The sequence below is a fragment of the Coturnix japonica genome, chromosome 2 (genome assembly GCF_054131305.1).
Source record: "Coturnix japonica strain WE chromosome 2, WE-NBRP24, whole genome shotgun sequence".
Taxonomy (NCBI): domain Eukaryota; kingdom Metazoa; phylum Chordata; class Aves; order Galliformes; family Phasianidae; genus Coturnix; species Coturnix japonica.
The window spans coordinates 131,786,954-131,804,631 of record NC_140664.1 but is presented as its reverse complement, the minus strand read 5'-3'; the positions used below and the strand labels follow the sequence as shown (position 1 = coordinate 131,804,631).

Below are 17,678 nucleotides of genomic sequence, written 5' to 3'. Positions count from 1 at the left end.
CTTATTCTTGGGCAGCATAAATTGTCTTCATTTCCATTGAATTGTGTATAACCATGCTGATTTTTATCAGCTGCAGAGCTAAGCTAATGGATCTTAGCTCTGCAAAATTTTAGTTTATAAAGGAACATACACACATCATTTAGCACGAAGCAAATACAATCAGAGAAGAAAATTAATCTGAATAACTTGAATTATGTTCAAAGGTAAGTCAGAAGAATCTTCTAGATCTGCATTGAGCAGCTGCAGTAAATTGTTCAGTCATTTAAGATATCAGAAGTTTATTGTTTCCTCTTAGTTATCTTAATAGGGTACTTAGTTATCTTTAAGGTACTATGGTTAGGCTGTGGTTGGACTTGATGATCTTCAAGGTCTTTTCCAGCCTGGGTAATTCTGTGATTCTGTGATTAATTGGTTTCTCTCTTTTTTTCCCCTTGTTTTCTCTTAATTATTTTCCAAGGATTATAATTTATGCCCTTTATATAATTTTTGAACAGGTATTCAGAAGATGACCTTGCCAACTGCTTCCAATTTCCATGCTTCTAGTAGGTTTTGAAGGTCACTTTCATCTCATAAATATCTTCTGACTGGGTATGATGTTGGCTTATATTTTCATTACTTATTTTCACTGTTATGAGAGCCAGTAGACCAAACAACCCATCTGAGTGTTTGTTAACGCTTAACGATAGGTTGGTATGTACTGGGATCTTCTTCAGACATTCAAATCCCTTAAAGTTTTCAATTATGGGTAATTTTTTATGAAGGACCTCTTCAAATTCTTCTTCTGTGAGACTTTGCTAGAAAGCACTTCCATATAGATCTATATCCATATTTGCATGTATGTGTGTGCTTTTCACTGGATCAGAAGGAAGTCCACGTAACTTAAACTAAAGAACTAAATTGGTCTGGTTTTCTTCCATTCACATGAATGATTTCACTTAGATAAGGCTCTTGTTTACATGGGCACCAAGGGAGGGTGAAAATACTCCAAACAATTTAAATAGGAAATGAAGTGGAACATATTTTGACAACAGTTAGATATGTGTACATGTTTCTGTCAGCATAAAATCAGCATGTTGGAATTTGCTTACAGTGGTAATTTTTACAGTGCTTATATATAGGGAAAGCCTTTAGGTGTATTAAAGGTGAGCCAAAGATAACAAAGGTAAGTATGAAGTTACATTCGTACTCACTCTTTGGCAGTTACTCTTTGTAATTGGGTTTTCGAAACATGTAAGGATTATGGACACTCCATTTCTATTAAAATAAATTAATACTCGAGTTTTTAGGCAGACTAGGGAGAGAGCATCCTAATCTTTACTTTATTATTTAGCTGAATATCTTTGCAGCACTAGTATTGGAATTAAGTGTGTTTACAATTTTTAAATCCAGAAAACAAACTAGGATTTATGGATAACTAACACTTGCCAAGTAACATAAAATGGCACTCAATTACAGCTATAAAAGTATAATAAGCCCTAATCCCCACACTACTTAGAACTGGATGCCTAAAAGAAATGATCTTGTTCAATCAAAGGCTGTGAATCAAATGTAGGAATCTCTGAGGGGGAATTTTGCTATGTATATCCTGTAACAGAGCTGAAACCACAGGGTAATAACAGGTTTGGATGGTTTTTTTGTTTTTTTGTTTTTTTCTAAGATATTGGAAACTATGGATATGAGGTTCCTCAGTATCTTTAGTTAGACATTCCTGCAGAGGAATAAGGTGTCAGTATTGTGAAAGGTACCAATGGTCTGATTGTTTTAGAGCCCTGGGAGCACGAATTGCAAGCAACCTAGAGGTATTCACAGACCTCTAATGGAAACCCCCAAATCTGCTCAAGTCAAGGCAACGAAACATGAAACAATCACCTCAGACCGGACTCCAAATGCGTTGCTGTAGTTCGCTGATCTGATTAGTTTTGTAGAACAGGATGGATCTGGTCCATCTTTCAAAACTGGGCTAAAGCCTTGAACAGTTGTTTTGGTAATGTAGATGAGGCTTTAGGTCTTAATAGTTCCTGCAATTACTGCTGAATCTGGCCTTGGCTCAGGAATAAACTCCTTGTACTGAAAAGATTTACTACCCTAACTATATCTGTATCTCAATTTAATGAAAATGTTAAGGATAATTTGATGGTCTCTTGCCAGTGTAATTTTAAATAAAATGTCTTCATTCCTTGGCAGTGTCTGTTGGCACTCAGTTTAACTAAAGGAAGTGCTTAAGTGAAGTGCTTTTTACCTTACATTCTTGCCAGTATCTTCTCTGATAGAAGAGATTTAATTTTCAGTGTTTTACCCAGAGTAAATAAATTAAAAAAATAAATAAATTATGCCCCACTATCAATCCTTATAAGTAGCAAACCTTATTAAAGTATTTCTAGAAATCAGATATTGGCCTATCATAGCATTTGGAATATTCTCAAGCCTCATCTCCTGTAAATTAAAGTATTTCTAACTTATTTACTCTTCATTTATTATGCACTCTCGCAAAGAATGTTTCTGCATCTTGGAAAGAAATATAGCACGCATAGATTTTCATCTGAGTTCAGCAAGTCAGCATAAAAGTTTAGGACACTTTATTATAATTGCAGAGGGAATGGAAAGTAATGGTAAGATGGTGACAGTTTGGCCATCGTATCCTGTGATACTGAGCAATTGCCAAATACGCTCTTGATTGCTTACCTTAAATAAGGATTATACCAACAGGAATAATGGTACAGAATAGAGCTGGACTGACAGTTCATTGGAAGTTAAGTGATTTGGGTACTAGTTTGACAGTAAAAAACTCTTGTAGGTGAAGAATGGTGCTCATCCAATGGGTAAAAACCACATGCACAATATTTGGTTTTTAGGGCTTCTTTTTTAGTATATAAAAAATTTATAAAAATGAGAAAATGCCTTCCTCACAGAGACAGAATGTGCCTCTATTCACAACATAAACTGAAGGCCTTTGTAATCATTGGGAAATCATCCTTTTTTCCTTTTCAATACTGCTCACCATTAAACGATCATTCCTGGTTTACTGCTGCTCAGTACCAAGGAGTCAACAAACTACGTTTAGGAGAGATCTTTGCTCCAAGTCATGCATAGAGAAAAGAGAAAAAGACAAGAGAGAATAAGGAGCTATGATCTTAAAACAGCCAGATACAAACCACACAATTTTTCCTGTACTTTTTATTCTTAGGCCCGTGATTCTCTTCAGCCTGCGACAGAATCTTCAGAAAAAGTTCTTTCTGATGAGAACCGAATTGCACTTTGCCCTTATTTTTCAACAAACACAACTGTTGTGTGTGTGTTGCTGCTTTCATTTCTACGCCATGCATTAAACAGAAGTTACTTTCATAGCTACTCCATACCAGGGCCAGAACTTAATCTGACTTCAGTTTAGGCATAATGTTTATCAGTGTTTCATTCTCTGACCCCCATCTTCAAGCAAAAAAGCAATAGATAGGCAAAACTTGATGACATCCCAGAGGAGCTGTGAAATATGCTGAGATTGGGTCACTGGACATACATATTATGGTTTAGATTTTAATGATGTAACCACAGATTTCTGTCATTGGACATCTATGCTCCAGGAACGCTCCATCTACGCTACAGCAGGAATGGTAGTACATGGTGCAATCCTATTTTTTCAGTGCAGTAAGCTCAAAGGCACAAGTTTAGAAAACTGCCATGCAGTTCAGCCTGCTTCATTCATCACCACCTCCTAGTGGACCTTAGCTTGTCTCATGTTGACCAGTTCAGGGTTGTAATAGCAAAACTATTAAAAAAAAAGTAATAAGAGGGAGGAAAGAGTATTTTTCTGCTTGTGTAGTTCATCTAGGGTATGTTCGTGAGACAGAGGATGGGAATGTGTAATGAGAAACAAAGTAAGTGGAGTGGGACTTCTTGTTCTGCTATGGCCATGCCCCTACCCCCCTACAATGAACAGGGACAACTACAGCTTGTTCAGATGCTTAGCGCCTCATCCAGCCCTACTATTAATGTCTTCAAGGATGGAGCATCTACCACCTCTCTGTGCAACATGTTCCAGTGTATCACTGCCCTAACTGTAAAAAGCTCTTTCCTTGCATCCAGTCTGTATCTTTCATTTTACTTTGAAACTATTTCCCCTTGTCCAGTCACAACAGACCCTGCTAAAGAGCCAGGCCTCCTTCTTTCTCCCTTTCAATACTGAAAGATATTTTAGACACCAGAAGATACTTTAGATACTGAAGTTCCTCAGTTGCAGTGACTTATCTACACTGCACTAAATACAGATGCATGAAAGGTGCTTTAGAGCATTATATAGTTAGAGATATATTATTTAGAGATATTTTGTATGTATGTATGTACTTAGAGAAAGTGATTCTTAGATCATGGTGAGGGTTAACAAATCCAACAACACTGAAGAAGAAAAGGGAACTTGAAAATGGAAAGAAAGGATGAGGAAAATGGAAGAAAGGGAACTTGTCATCAGTGATTCTCACATATTCAAACTGAATAGCCCAAATACCTGCTTTCAAATAAGAGGCAGAAAAGATCAATAAGGCTCAGAGGAATTAAGACAATTTTGAGTAACAGAAGATTTTTAACAGTTTGCCGTCTGGTGAACAACTGGACTTCTGCAGGCAAGTAGTACCTGGAAGCAATGTGTGCATATACATGCAAAGAGGAAAAGGAACAATCAAAGGTCATAAAACTGTAAGAAGGAAAAAAAAAAAAGCCTCATGGAATGTGCAATAAGAAAGGAAATGGGAAAGATGGGAAACTGCACATGAAGCTAACTTCATTGCAGCAGGAGAGGCATGTGGATGTTAACACAGGCATCCATCTGAGGTATTTGTTTGTCAATGCTCTGAATGCACTAAGAGGACTTAATTGTCCTGATCAGCTTCAGCTGGAAGTCCCACTCACTCCTTGCCCCAGGAACAGCCCAGGAGAGCTGTCTCCAATTCTGTTTCTAGGATGAACCTTGGGCCCATCTCTTGTTTCCGGCTACTTGTGGTTGGGCATTCTGGACTCTCCCTCTCACCATGTCTGAGGCTGCCAGTGGATTCTGTAACCACTGATTGGGTTCTGCCTGCTATTTTGAATCCTGTAAGATTATGTCCTGGCATGGCGAGGGCATTGCCTGTCCTTGGGTCAAACCTGCGCCCACTCATCTTCAAGGAACCTTGCTCTTGATGCTCCCTGAGAATATGAAAGCAGTCCCCGCACTGACATCTTGAAGAAGAGTTTTCTGTCTACTCACCTGTCTTCTCCACTGGTATATAAACATATATTTTGCACTAAATTAAAAGAGAAAACAGGTTTAGTTTCCTGTATGCCTCCTTAAATTCACTGTATTCAAAATACAAAACCTCAGTTTATCCTTAAGTTATCCTTGTTTAATAAAATGACACCTAGTGTGGCCTCTAGGGGCACGCACAAATCATTCCTCAGGCAAACATCCATCAGTTGGGTCAGTTACCAGCTGCTTCTTCAGCAGGGAGCATCCTGGGTCAGCAAAGGATCTTGTGGCTTTCTAACATTGAAGCTGGTCCCTGCCAGACGTGTATTAGTCCCAGATCCATTGTACAGAAACCCTCCTTATGTAGAGTATTCCATTTTCTTGGTGCCAAACTGCCCAGCAGTGGTGTGACATTACATCAGCAATACAGCGTGTTTCAACTGTGAATCAACACTTGACACGGTATTTCACAACGCTCTAAACCTCAGCTGCACCAGTAAACAGTATTTATAGGCCAGACTTGCTCATACCGAAACTGTTATCTCAGGAAAAGCACAGCTCATATACAGCCTTGCCAAGCACTTGTGCCATTAAAAGACTGATATGTTAAAATCTAGATGCTTTGAAATCATCAAAATTAGAAGAAATATCAATGAATTGTTTCTTAGCTTGGAGACTGATGCAGGCCTGGATTTCCACACAGCCTTACCTCACGGATCCTTGCCATTACTTGGGATGCAGCAATGTGAGAACTCACATTTCCACTAAAGGAAATGAAAGCGGGAGTGGAGCACATAGATTCACTTAACACCTCATAGCTGCAGAGTGAATAAATGCTTTTTGTTATTGCCTTCATCCCTATCACGTCTGTGTCTGAAAGGACACCAAGAAATGGCAGTTGGTCGGGCTGAGGAATGTGACATAAAGAGCCTGGGGTGTAGTTTCACCCCAAGGTGTGCTGATATGAGGTGACAGCTGCCGGCCTGGTGAGGCCCCAGCCCCACTCACTCAGGACTGTTTCTCTGGTGAGTTTTCAGACTTCGACTTTGCAATGGGGGTAACAGCAGCCACAAGCTCATTCTACAGAAAGGACGGATGAATTTAGAAGTACTGGTGTTTCACAGAATGACCCGGGTTGGAAGGGACCTCAAGGATCATGCAGTTCCAACCCCCTGCCTGGCAGGGCCACCAAACATACACCTTTACTAGATCAGGTTGCCCAGGGCCCCGTCCAACCTGGTCTTGAACACCTCCAAGGACGGGGCATCCACAGCCTCCCTGGGCAGCCTGTTCCAGGGCCTAACCACTCTCCTAGTGAAGAACTTCCCCCTAACATCCAACCCAAATCTTCCCTCTTTCAACTTAAAACCATTTCCCCGTGTCCTGCTATTATCAGCCCTTTCCAAGAGTTTACTCCCCTCCTGGGAGCAAGTTCCCTTCAGCAGCTCCAGGCTTCTCCATCCCATCTTAGGGAACTGAGGGGCGGCGCGGCCCCATCGGTTGCGGGCGGTGCGCGCACGCTCCTGTCGTCGGGAGCGCGCGTGGGAAGCTGCAGGCGGCGGCCATCTTCTCTCAACCGCCGGCTGCTCCCCCAAGTGCAAGTAAAGCAGCCCCGCCAGCCCCCTCCTCCTCTCCTTCCCTCCTCCTTATTCTCCCTCCCACTACGCGCAGCCGCGGAGCCGGTCAGGAGGGGGGCGACCGGGGGAGAGAAGGCCGCGGGGCGGGGAGAGGGGACGGGGGGGGGAGCGGCGCGGGGTTCGCCGGCTGCGGGGTGCCAGCCTGGGGGGGAGCGGCTCCCCGGGGCCGTGGAGATCCCTTGGAGATCCCTTGGAGATCTCTTGGAGATCCCTTGGAGATCCCTTGGAGATCTCTTGGAGATCCCTCCGCTCGGCGCTGGTGGCGGTGTCCGCTCCGGGCCGGGCTCCTCTCTAGATGGGATAAGCTGTAAACATGTTCAGCTTTGAAGGCGATTTCAAAACAAGGCCCAAGGTGTCTCTTGGAGGAGCGAGTAGGAAGGTAAGAGACGCCTCTTGTCTTGTCTCCGTGTTTACGTCCGCTTGGCTTGTCCTCTGTTGTTATTTTTACCGTTGGGCCTTTAAAAAAAAATAATAAAATGGGAGCAGCTATGACTAAGGTCTACCACGGAGCCCAAATCCTCCCTTCCTGATGATGCGTTTATCTCCCTGCCTCTTTTCTCTTATTTATTTCCCTTCCCTTCACACCACTCTTCCCCCTCCCAGGCTCATATGGGCCCAGAGCCGGGGCAGCGGCCTTAACACGGCCCAGGTCAGCGCATGTTGCTGGGGAAGGCTTCACCCGCACGGCTGGAGCTTGTCAGGTCGCTGCAGCTGGAGCTTTGCTCTCTCAGGTTTCCATACAGCAGCAGTTTGATGGCTGCTGGCTTTTATGGATGGAGAAGAAGCAGAGTGGTTTATTTTGGTTTGACTGCCTTGTCCCAGCTGAATGGTTGGGCGCAAGGAGTGAGAGAGAAAGGCCTGATGTGTCAGGGACACTCTAATGCACTGCTACAATACTAGTTCCCTGTGTTATCATTGTTACATCTCTTTACTGTTTTCAGTGTTATTTTAATCTTCATGGGAGCAACAAAAGCTGTTGTTACTGTGCACTATAAGCGAGTTCAGTTCTCTTGTAGGGTTTGGCAGTAAGTTTGGAAGGTAACAGAATACTTAAGTGTGTGACATTAAAGTCATGACAGAGTTTTCTTCAGGCATCTCACATCTTTTAGTACCGAGAATGTTCAACAGAATGGCATTGAAGTGCAGCTTCTCACCTGAATCATCTCATCTGAAGGCAGTTCTGTTCATTAGACCACCTACAGTTGCATTACATGAATCATAAATACCATCAATGTTGCCTGGTTGAAGTAGGAATTGGCAGAACATGCCCTGGCCCTTGACAATAAGCTTTGGGAACTTGGCAGCTTTTAGCATCAACTTGCTAATAGCATTACTTATAGAGCATGTTTCCTCTTCTGAAAATAAACAGTTGATACATCCTTTGTTAAACCTACTGATTTCTTCATGGAAATTCAACAGAATTTCTTGTTATACATATTAGTTGTATGTGCTGACTTTCTGCAGGTACAGATTTACCAGAGTGAATATTATACAAGGAAGGAAATGGAAACTGAAACTGTTGTATAAACTTCACTCAGTCCAATAAAGGGTAATATTTCCCAATCAATCAGCTTTACACTGAGCGGTGTATAGATTGCAGGGCATTACTGCACTATATGGGATGCTTGTGCTGCATCAAGGCAAAACACTCAGTTGCAGCTCTGGCCATCCTGAACAGCTGCTGGTTTTCAGAACCTGTGCAGTGTTAATGACTTGAAAGTGCAGTTTATGTGCACATCTATGTGAACACACTACAGTGGAGCGTGGTCTGTGTCTCTTGTCTCATGTCCTAGGCTGTTTGTGATCACGTTTCCTTTTACCTGTAGGCTTGTATGCTGGCTGCTTAGTGCTGAGAATAGTTTGATTTGGGGAACTTTCCCACATTTTGTTGCACCTGGATAGCTGTATTTTGACAAAAGCAAGTGTAGAGTCTTGCACCTGGGTAGAAATAATTGCATGCACCAGTACAGGCTGGGGGAAGACCTGCTGGAGAGGAGCTCTGCTGAGAGGGACCTGGGCGTCCTGGTGGATGACAGATTGACCATGAGCCAGCAGTGCACCCTTGTAGCCAAAAAAGCCAATGGCATACTGGGGTGTATTAAAAAGAGCGTGTCCAGCAGGTCGAAGGAGGTGATCCTCCCCCTCTACTCTGCCCTGGTGAGGCCTCATCTGGAATATTGTGTCCAGTTCTGGGCTCCCCAGTACAAAAAAGACAGGGATCTCTTGGAAAGAGTCCAGCAGAGGGCCACAAAGATGGTGAAGGGCCTGGAGCATCTCCCCTATGAGGAGAGACTTAGGGAACTGGGTCTATTTAGCCTTGAGAAAAGAAGGCTGAGAGGGGACCTGATCCAGGTTTATAAATACCTGAGGAGTGGGAGCCATAGTGGCGAGACTGGTCTCTTTTCAGTAGTGCGTGGGGATAGGACTGGGGGTAATGGGATGAAAGTACAGCATAGGAAGATCCGTATGAATGTACTTCAGAGTGAACTTCTTTACAGTGAGGGTGACGGAGCACTAAAACAGGCTGCCCAGGGAGGAGGTGGAGTCTCTTTCTCTGGAGATATTCAAGACCTGCCTGGACACCTAGCTGTGTGACATGGTGTAGGGAGCCTGCTTTGGCAGGGGGGTTGGACTCGATGATCTCTAGAGTCTCCCTTCCAACCCCTACAATTCTGTGATTCTGTATTTAGCAGAACACGAGCACGAAGCCAGGCACTGCAGTGTGTGGAGTCGGTCTGTCAGCACTTCACATGCCAGCAGTGTTGTTCTGATGTGGGTATAACTACACCGACATAAACCATCAGCAAACCTGACTGGTAAAGGAGAGGTTTGGCTAATAATAACTACAGCCACAGCTGGTAACCTTGTTGGTCTTGGGTCACATATGCTGGCAGCCCACCTGACATTGCCATTTACTTCTGTAGTGGAGATGTACCAAGACTTCCTTAGGCCTTCTGACACCTGAGTTCTACCAGCATATGTACAATGATCCAAGTATTGCTGTGTCTAAGATGGGACTTGTGGTGGCAGTTAGAAAACTTCCAGTCCCAATGTGATTATAAATTTATAAAGACTTAAGGCAGATTAAAGTTAATAGATATATTAGTTTGAGGAGGTCAATTGTCAGATTGTCAGACCTACACAGTAGGTCTTGATGTATAGTGTGTGAAAATAAAAACAGGGGTTTAAAAAAAGGATGATGAGATGTAATATGAAATGTTTATTTTAATTACTAGCAGCTTTCCCTACAGAAGGCTCTGAACCCAATGTGCTTTCTCACCACTAAGTTTTACCATGTTGTTGAATGGAGAAAGCAGCAGCTTCAGGTCTGTGTTTACGCTGTATGTATCTTGTATGTGTTACACTGTATGCATCCCATTCATTGGGATGGTCTGGGCTGTGAATGATGTAGAAAAGCACTGAAATCCAGCTTAGCTTTTTACCAGGAGTTTGCTAAGTCTTGGATTGTAGGATTAATTCAATCAAAATGACTGCTGCTTTCAAATCGTTGTGACATTTTAGTGCTATATTTTATAATAGGTGTAAAATATAGATGACATTGTCAGCGTTTGGACTATTCTGTCCACCTCCTTTCACAAATCTGCTGATTCATCTGGGTTATTGCACTGGTTGTGTATTTGATAGAGGGAATGGATGCTGTTTTGGTGTTTTATTTACAGTGTGATAAGTTGTACTATGCTATTGCTGACAATAGCAGGACACGGGGAAATGGTTTTAAGTTAAAAGAGGGAAGATTTAGGTTGGGTGTTAGGGGGAAGTTCTTCACTAGGAGAGTGGTTAGGCCCTGGAACAGGCTGCCCAGGGAGGTTGTGGATGCCCCGTCCTTGGAGGTGTTCAAGACCAGGTTGGACGGGGCCCTGGGCAACCTGATCTAGTAAAGGTGTATGTTTGGTGGCCCTGCCAGGCAGGGGGGTTGGAACTACATGATCCTTGAGGTCCCTTCCAACCCGGGTCATTCTGTGATTCTGTGACTAATGTTAGGGGTCTTTATTGTCACCGTTAAAACACAATTCCCTGCTTCATGAGGCTCCTCAGAAGTTATTTTCATATGTAGTTTTAATTATAACTGGTACAACTTCTTAAGTATTTCCTAAGTTATGTAGGCCCCAAAATGCATGCTGTTATTTGGGATCGGTATGGGAAAATCCTGTGGTGTGCTGAGCAGGAATAAAGGGGGACACTTGAAGAGCTGTTTTGGGGTGTACTTCAAATTGAGTTAACCTGCAGAATCACAGAATGTAGCTCTACATTCATCATGTAGGTGATGAGCTCTATTAACGACTTCTTGTAAGTCTTCAACAGGGGAAAAAATGGTTAAGATGTTATGAAGCCAAATGTATAATCTAAAACATATGGAGAAGTGCTTTTACAAATCCCAAGACTTTTAAAAATAGAGTAATTTTAAATTACAAAATGAGACAGCTTTACCAATAGCTTTACAAAGTCCCCTTTGTTTCTTTTAATGCTCTTGTTTTTATAAGCAAGGAACTGTTGCTTACCAAGTTCTGTTTATTTCTGTTACTGACATCACGTTCCTGTATATTTCCCCTCCAACTTCCAGGTAAAGTGTGTATGGGGAATTAGGTAGTTAGTGCATATGAGGTCATTGTGGGTGACATTTAACATTCTCCTCACTTGAAAAGAAGCTACAGGTTGTAGTTAGCTGGGAGTGGTGATGGAATTGCTGCTGTCAGGTACAGGCTGTTGTCTCACACTTGAATCACATTTCTGCTCTTATACAGGTGTGTATTTAGCGTAGACTATTTTGGTGCTGAATAGAACAGCGTTTTCAACTTAAAAGGGGAATAAGCTCCTCTATTTTTACAAAGAAATCACAACGATTAATATTTCAGTTGTTAGCATTGTTGTTTTCTTCTTAATGTACTCAACGTTTAAACACTATGTGAAAATAATTGCTCTGTTTCTCATTTACACCTCATAAAGTTAGGTTTTATATTGTCTGGTGTGGAGTTAAGATGCCTTAAGCAAGATGACTGTCAAGTGATGTTCAGTTTTGAAGGACTTGGCAAATACTGGGAATATTTGGGGGAAAAAAACCCAAAATTGTAGGTGAGGAGGGGTATTTGAGAGGCATCTATACTGTATCTGGCTATAAGAAGTGAGTGTCTTACAATGACCTCCATAGGCAAAGATAATTTTGGTCATCTCCTTCCCACTGCGAGTTTCTTTTCTTTTGCATTTTCATAGTGTTATTTCTTAATTTCTGAACAGGTGATATATTGAAACTGTGCTGAATAACTCTGAAGGAGATATAATTATTTAAAATGCATTTCTTGTGTTTAATTTGGATACAGCTATAGGCCATATATTAGATTCCATTCCTGTTTCTCATCTGTTTGTGTATCATGTGAACAAGAACAGGAAATTTTTTCTTCAGTTGGGCAGTACTTACCTGTATATCTAATCCTTTGGCTTGGGACAGTGCATCTGTTACGTTTAGTTTAAGAAGGTGATGTATGCCTTCAATAATAGTCAAAGAAAGTACTTGTGTTTGTAGTCAGAGTGTATTGACTTGAGAGGAGCTCTCTTCAGGGAGACCCCAACGCAGAGCTGGAGATGCATTGAGTGAGGAGAGGCTGCCCACATACAGCTGTCCCTCTGACCAGCAGCTGGAAAAGAATTAATGTATATTTAAAAAGAAAAGTATTGGAATTTTAGGCTACCTGTTGGTTATTTCTCCATTTATTACATTATCAGTGTATCTTCTATCAGTTCTTTCACTTCACGCTTCCAAGGCAGACACAAACCCCTGCCTGTTGCTTGAGTTATGTCGTTTTAGGTATGGGCTTTGTTGTGATTTCCTCTTATTGTGTTTAACAAGTGGAATAAACCCTTGTATTTAGAAGGCAATAGCTGCATTTAGTGGTGTCTTTGGCTGTAAAGTACTGTCTTTAGAGGAAAAGCTGGTTAACCTTATTGTGGGATTTCTTTCTTTGGGCTTGCTCCAGTGGATGATCTGAAACACAAAACCAGTTCTCAGTTCCTTATTTTTTTTGCATCAGTGCTTTGCTTTTCATTGCCCGTGGTGCTCTGTGCTCAGGTATTTTTGGTCCTAATGAAACCGGGAGAATCACGAAGCTCTTGCTTCCTCTCTACCTTCAGAAACATTAGGGAAGAAGAATTCTGCCATCAGTTTTCGTTTCTGCCTGTAGACATTGAAATATTGCAGCAAGTTGTTTCAGAAGTGATTCAGTATTAAAATGTTTGTCTGCCATCTTCAGGTTTATGTTTCAATATTTAGATGCAGGATGTTTTCAGCTTGAGTGTATTTTATTTCGGAACTGCTCTGGCTTAGAAAAGCCACAGAAAGAGAAAGTAAGTTATGTGTATAAGAACAGTGAAAAAGGAAAGTTTCCTTCAATCTGTTGCCTGCTCTGAATTGGATTTAGGAAGGTTCCATGGTTTAATCCTTCTTGCAGGTTAGCGTGGAGCTTTGTAGCAGTAGGTGATTGCTTTGAGGTGCCACAGCTTGCAGTGCACACCTGGGCCAATAGCTCACATGTCCAGTCAGGAAAGTGCTCAGCAAACATTCGAAGTACCAGGTAGAATTGGGACCCTATTATGTTTCCACTTCCTCGTTTATTAATGAATTCTGTTTACCTTGGTTACCTTGGGATGCCAAGAACACAAATCTGAATGTAGGCCGGTGGGTTTTGCTATTGTTTGCCTATTCTTGTGGTTTTTACACAGGCATTGTCATTGTTCTTCTGGGAGGGCTGTGTTAGGTGTGCTTTTAAGTGCAGGAAATTATTAGTACTTAACTCTTGTTGAGTGTTGTGTGTATGGCACTATGAACAATCCCCCCCCCCCCCCCCCCCCAAAAAAAAAAAGCTTTGATGAAATATTGTGAAGGATTCAAAATCTTGTGTTTGAATGAAAATAACCTTGTATCTTTGTGTTGTTTAGGAGGAAAAGGCTTCGCTCCTGCATCGCACTCAAGAAGAAAGGCGAAAACGAGAGGTAAAGTGGACTACAAGCATTTCCATGCATGCAGGATTTGTCTTTGATGCAGTAACCTTTGCAGTCCAGTGTTGCACATCTGCTTAGTTCAGGATTGCTTGCTTTCAGTTGGCAAATCTTGTGCAATATCTTCCAGTATACTGTAAGCAACAAAAGCGAATGCTTTTATGGTCCTTCCCAGAAGTGATTTTCATTTCAAAAGAAGATAATTAAGTATGCTCTGGGTGCAAAAGGAATTAATCACAGAATCACAGAATTGTAGGGGTTGGAAGGGACCTCTAGAGATCATCGAGTCCAACCCCCCTGCCAAAGCAGGCTCCCTACACCATGTCACACAGGTAGGTGTCCAGGCGGGTCTTGAATATCTCCAGAGAAGGAGACTCCACCACCTCCCTGGGCAGCCTGTTCCAGTGCTCCATCACCCTCACTGTAAAGAAGTTCTTCCACACATTCGTGCGGAACTTCCTATGCTGTACTTTCATCCCATTACCCCTAGTCCTATCCCCACACACTACTGAAAAGAGACCAGACTCATCATTATGGCTCCCACACCTCAGGTATTTATAAACCTGGATCAAGTCCCCTCTCAGCCTTCTTTTCTCAAGGCTAAACAGACCCAGTTCCCTATGTCTCTTTTTTCTTTTATTTTGATGCTCATTTGATCTAGTCTTTGTTGAGAAAATAGAGGAATTTGGTCAGTAAATTCTTCCATTTATTTATCTTGTAGATTGATATTGGCAAGCCATTTTCTATGCCTGTTTCTGCTGTGGCTTTCAGAATGACCTACAGTAAACCTCTGCCCAGTTTGAGTCTCAGTTCTGAAAGGTGCAGTTGAAACTATGATACCTGAATGTGTGGTAAAGCTGTTGGGAATCAGCTGATAATTAAGAAAGAGAGAAGCAGTTGTGAGGCTGATGTATGAGTTTTCAGGGAATCTTACTAATAATGTGTGATGTGCGTTACTGCCTTTCAGGCATTTGAGCTGGAACAAAGCAGAAAAGGGGAAATACACATAGGAAGGAAAAAGTTGAGTTCTGAAGCACAGTGTTGTAGTGAATATGTTCCTTCCGGCTTGAGCTGTTTTGTAATGCTGTGCTATGTGCCAAAATGAAGATCCAGTTAGTAGTATAGTGTGAGTGAGTGTATTAATGTGGACATTCTTTTGTCTGCTAATAGGAGGAGGATAAGAAAAAGGTCTTGAGAGACGGCTTTAAAAGTGTTCCTGAAGTTTTCATGCTAATCAAACAGCTATTTGCCCCTTTGAATATGTTTGAGCCTTGCTGGATTAAATACAGTTTTATGGCGGCTCATCCCTTTCTTTGGATAGTTACTCCTTTTTTTTCCCTTTTCCTCTCTAAACTAGCTATGAAATTGCTAGGATTTCACTGGTTACTTAAGAACATTGTTTGTAATCAGATTTGCAACCACTGGAGTTCTTATCAACATAGGCAAAAATTCGCTTGTACTTCAAAAGCATTTTGCCGATTATCAACCCATTCAGTTGCATGTTTATGAATATAATAGTTGCATCAAGTAGCTCAGAGTTGATGCAGTGTCATATTTCTATATGTATGCACTGACAGACACGCGATCTCGTGTGATGTGCATCAGTTCTTCACAAAATGAATGGGCTGCTCTTGGATAGGAGTGATTAGTATTATTGTTTTTGAAGGATGACTCCTCTGAGACTAAGACCAGTTATGTCTTTAAAAAATGCCTGTAGCTGAACCTTAGCAGTGACCTTAGACTTAAAACCTTCGCAATTATGGGTCACTAATTGACTGCTACGTGCACTAGGGTAAAAACAATATCTAGAGAGAAAGAGGAGATATCCACTTTTAAGTGGAGCATTATATTATGATTATGAAGAGAGTATGCAGGTCTGTAATTGGAACTCTCCTTCTTGTTCCCATACTTTGTACTTCTGCTGTTGAGTATCTTTATTCTCTGCAGTATTTTTTGGAATAGAAAGCTTTCATTTTGGCTCAGGCTTGGGAATTAATCAGAGGATTTCAAGGACAGGTTTATTCAGAGGAGTTGTTTAAGTATTTTCTTCCTTCTTTCATCTCCTAAGAAGTTGTGTGGATGCTGTTGGAAAGGGATTTATGGTAGCCACTTCCCAGGGTTATTCCTGTGATCAGATGTGTTGGGGGTGTTGTCAGGGAATGTGCTGGTTTCTTTCTCTATATTACGTGAAGCAAGCAGGCTTTCAGTTACCCAGAAAGTAAGCTCTCTTACAGGGATGGTTATAACTGCTCATTCTAGTTGGTGATGAAGGCTTCATAAAAGGACTCTGACTCACTTTCTTTGTCTTGTTTAAAGCAGAGCAGGATTATTTTTTTCCTGTAGTTTCCCTGTAGAGCTTTTAGGTTTGAATCATTGCCTTCATTTTTATTTATTCTGTCCAAATAAACATTGTGTGTTTTGTTTTTATTCTCTAGTTGTTGTTGCCTCCACTTGCTAATCTAAACTGTGCTGGGTTCTAAGTACAGATTTATCACTTGAATGGAAAAGGATGTGAGTCTTCAATGTCAGCTGATCTGTGCAGAAAGAGGATTAACATCACTGAGTTTGAGTTCTTCAGCGTTGTAGCTTTAGGGCTGTCAAATAAAGTGTAAATGTGTTTGTGTTGATTTCTGTGCTATTATGTACTCACTGAGTATTAAGAATTCTTTTGCTATAAGCTGGTGGTAATTGCACACTTGGAGCTTGTGTGTATTGGATGCCGAACATCAGATACTTTTTCCTTAATGATAGTGCTTAATTTGAGCTAAAGAAATGTCCTTTTGAATGCAAATTTATCAGATAAAATTGTAGAAATTAGAGCTGGTTCCACTATGTTTCTTTTTATTTATTTCTCCTTTGTTTTACAGGAAGAAAGACGAAGGCTGAAAAATGCAATAATAATCCAATCATTTGTAAGGGGTTACAGAGACAGAAAACGTCAGGTAAGTACTTGTTTGTTGAGAAACAGGTAAAGCAGTCTGTGCTGGAAAATCAGTTTTCTTTTTTTGGGGTGAGGGGGAAGTAATTTTTATGTATTTGGTGTGCTGATGAAGTGTAAGTTCTTATTCTCTATTGACATCTGCTGAGACTCGGTTCTTTAGCGGGTTAATGCTTATTCAGCAAAGCACCTTCATGACAGCTGACTTGAGTGGGATGATGTATTTTTTTTGACTGGACACTTACATACTTGCAGCTTTCACACATCAGCAAAACTTCCTTGGTATGTGTAACTAACGTAGTCATCTGAGGCAGAAGGATATTCTTTTTAAGCTGCTTGGCTTGATTGTTCTGGGAAAGAGTTCTGCCTGTTTACATTTGCTAACATTGATTGAGTAAACTGGCTGAAAATGTTTGGTGTGATAATTTTGCTACTAGTTGGGATGGGAAACAAATGAGATTCTAAAAATGCCACATTCTTATGTAAAATCATAACAATTATCAATAAACTAATGTGTATTTTCCTTTGTTTGAAGTACTCTATCCAGAGAAGTGAATTTGATCGCTGTGCTAATTTGGCCCAAACTGGAGGAACCTTTTCTACTGCTAATGGAGCTAATTTGACTCTTTTAGTTCGTCAGTTACTTTTTTTCTATAGACAGAATGAGGATTCTAAGCGTTTGGTGAGTAGTGTAAATAGTTTGATCTGTTCTTTCACTCGGAAGGCTTGGGAAGGGATGCAGAAATGGATTTGATGACTTCAAGAAATTCATTTTGCTGACCTGCACTCTTTTGTTTAGATGAAATAACTTAAAATTAGATTGAATGATGAAAAATCCTTTGTGTGTGGTTCACAATAATTTATTAAAAAACATAATAAG

General features: G+C 41.2%; 1 protein-coding gene across 6 annotated transcripts in view; it reads left to right on the top strand.

The window, feature by feature from the left end:
- Positions 1-6,728: 6,728 nt before the first annotated feature.
- The window catches only part of UBE3C (ubiquitin protein ligase E3C), a 59,848-nt gene continuing 48,898 nt past the window's right edge, over positions 6,729-17,678 (top strand). For 2 of the 6 annotated variants that reach the window (XR_014943651.1, XR_014943650.1), the window contains exons 1-4: positions 6,730-7,231; positions 13,801-13,854; positions 16,728-16,802; positions 17,334-17,480. Coding sequence is in view for 4 of the 6 variants with exons in the window: in XM_085540668.1 (XP_085396794.1) it covers positions 7,166-7,231; positions 13,801-13,854; positions 16,728-16,802; positions 17,334-17,480 (342 nt within the window). In the remaining 2 variants the exon portion in view is untranslated. Of the gene's footprint in view, positions 7,232-13,800; positions 13,855-16,727; positions 16,803-17,333; positions 17,481-17,678 lie in introns of all 6 variants that reach the window. The other 4 variants (XM_085540667.1, XM_015852830.3, XM_085540666.1 and 1 more) reach the window with 3 other exon arrangements.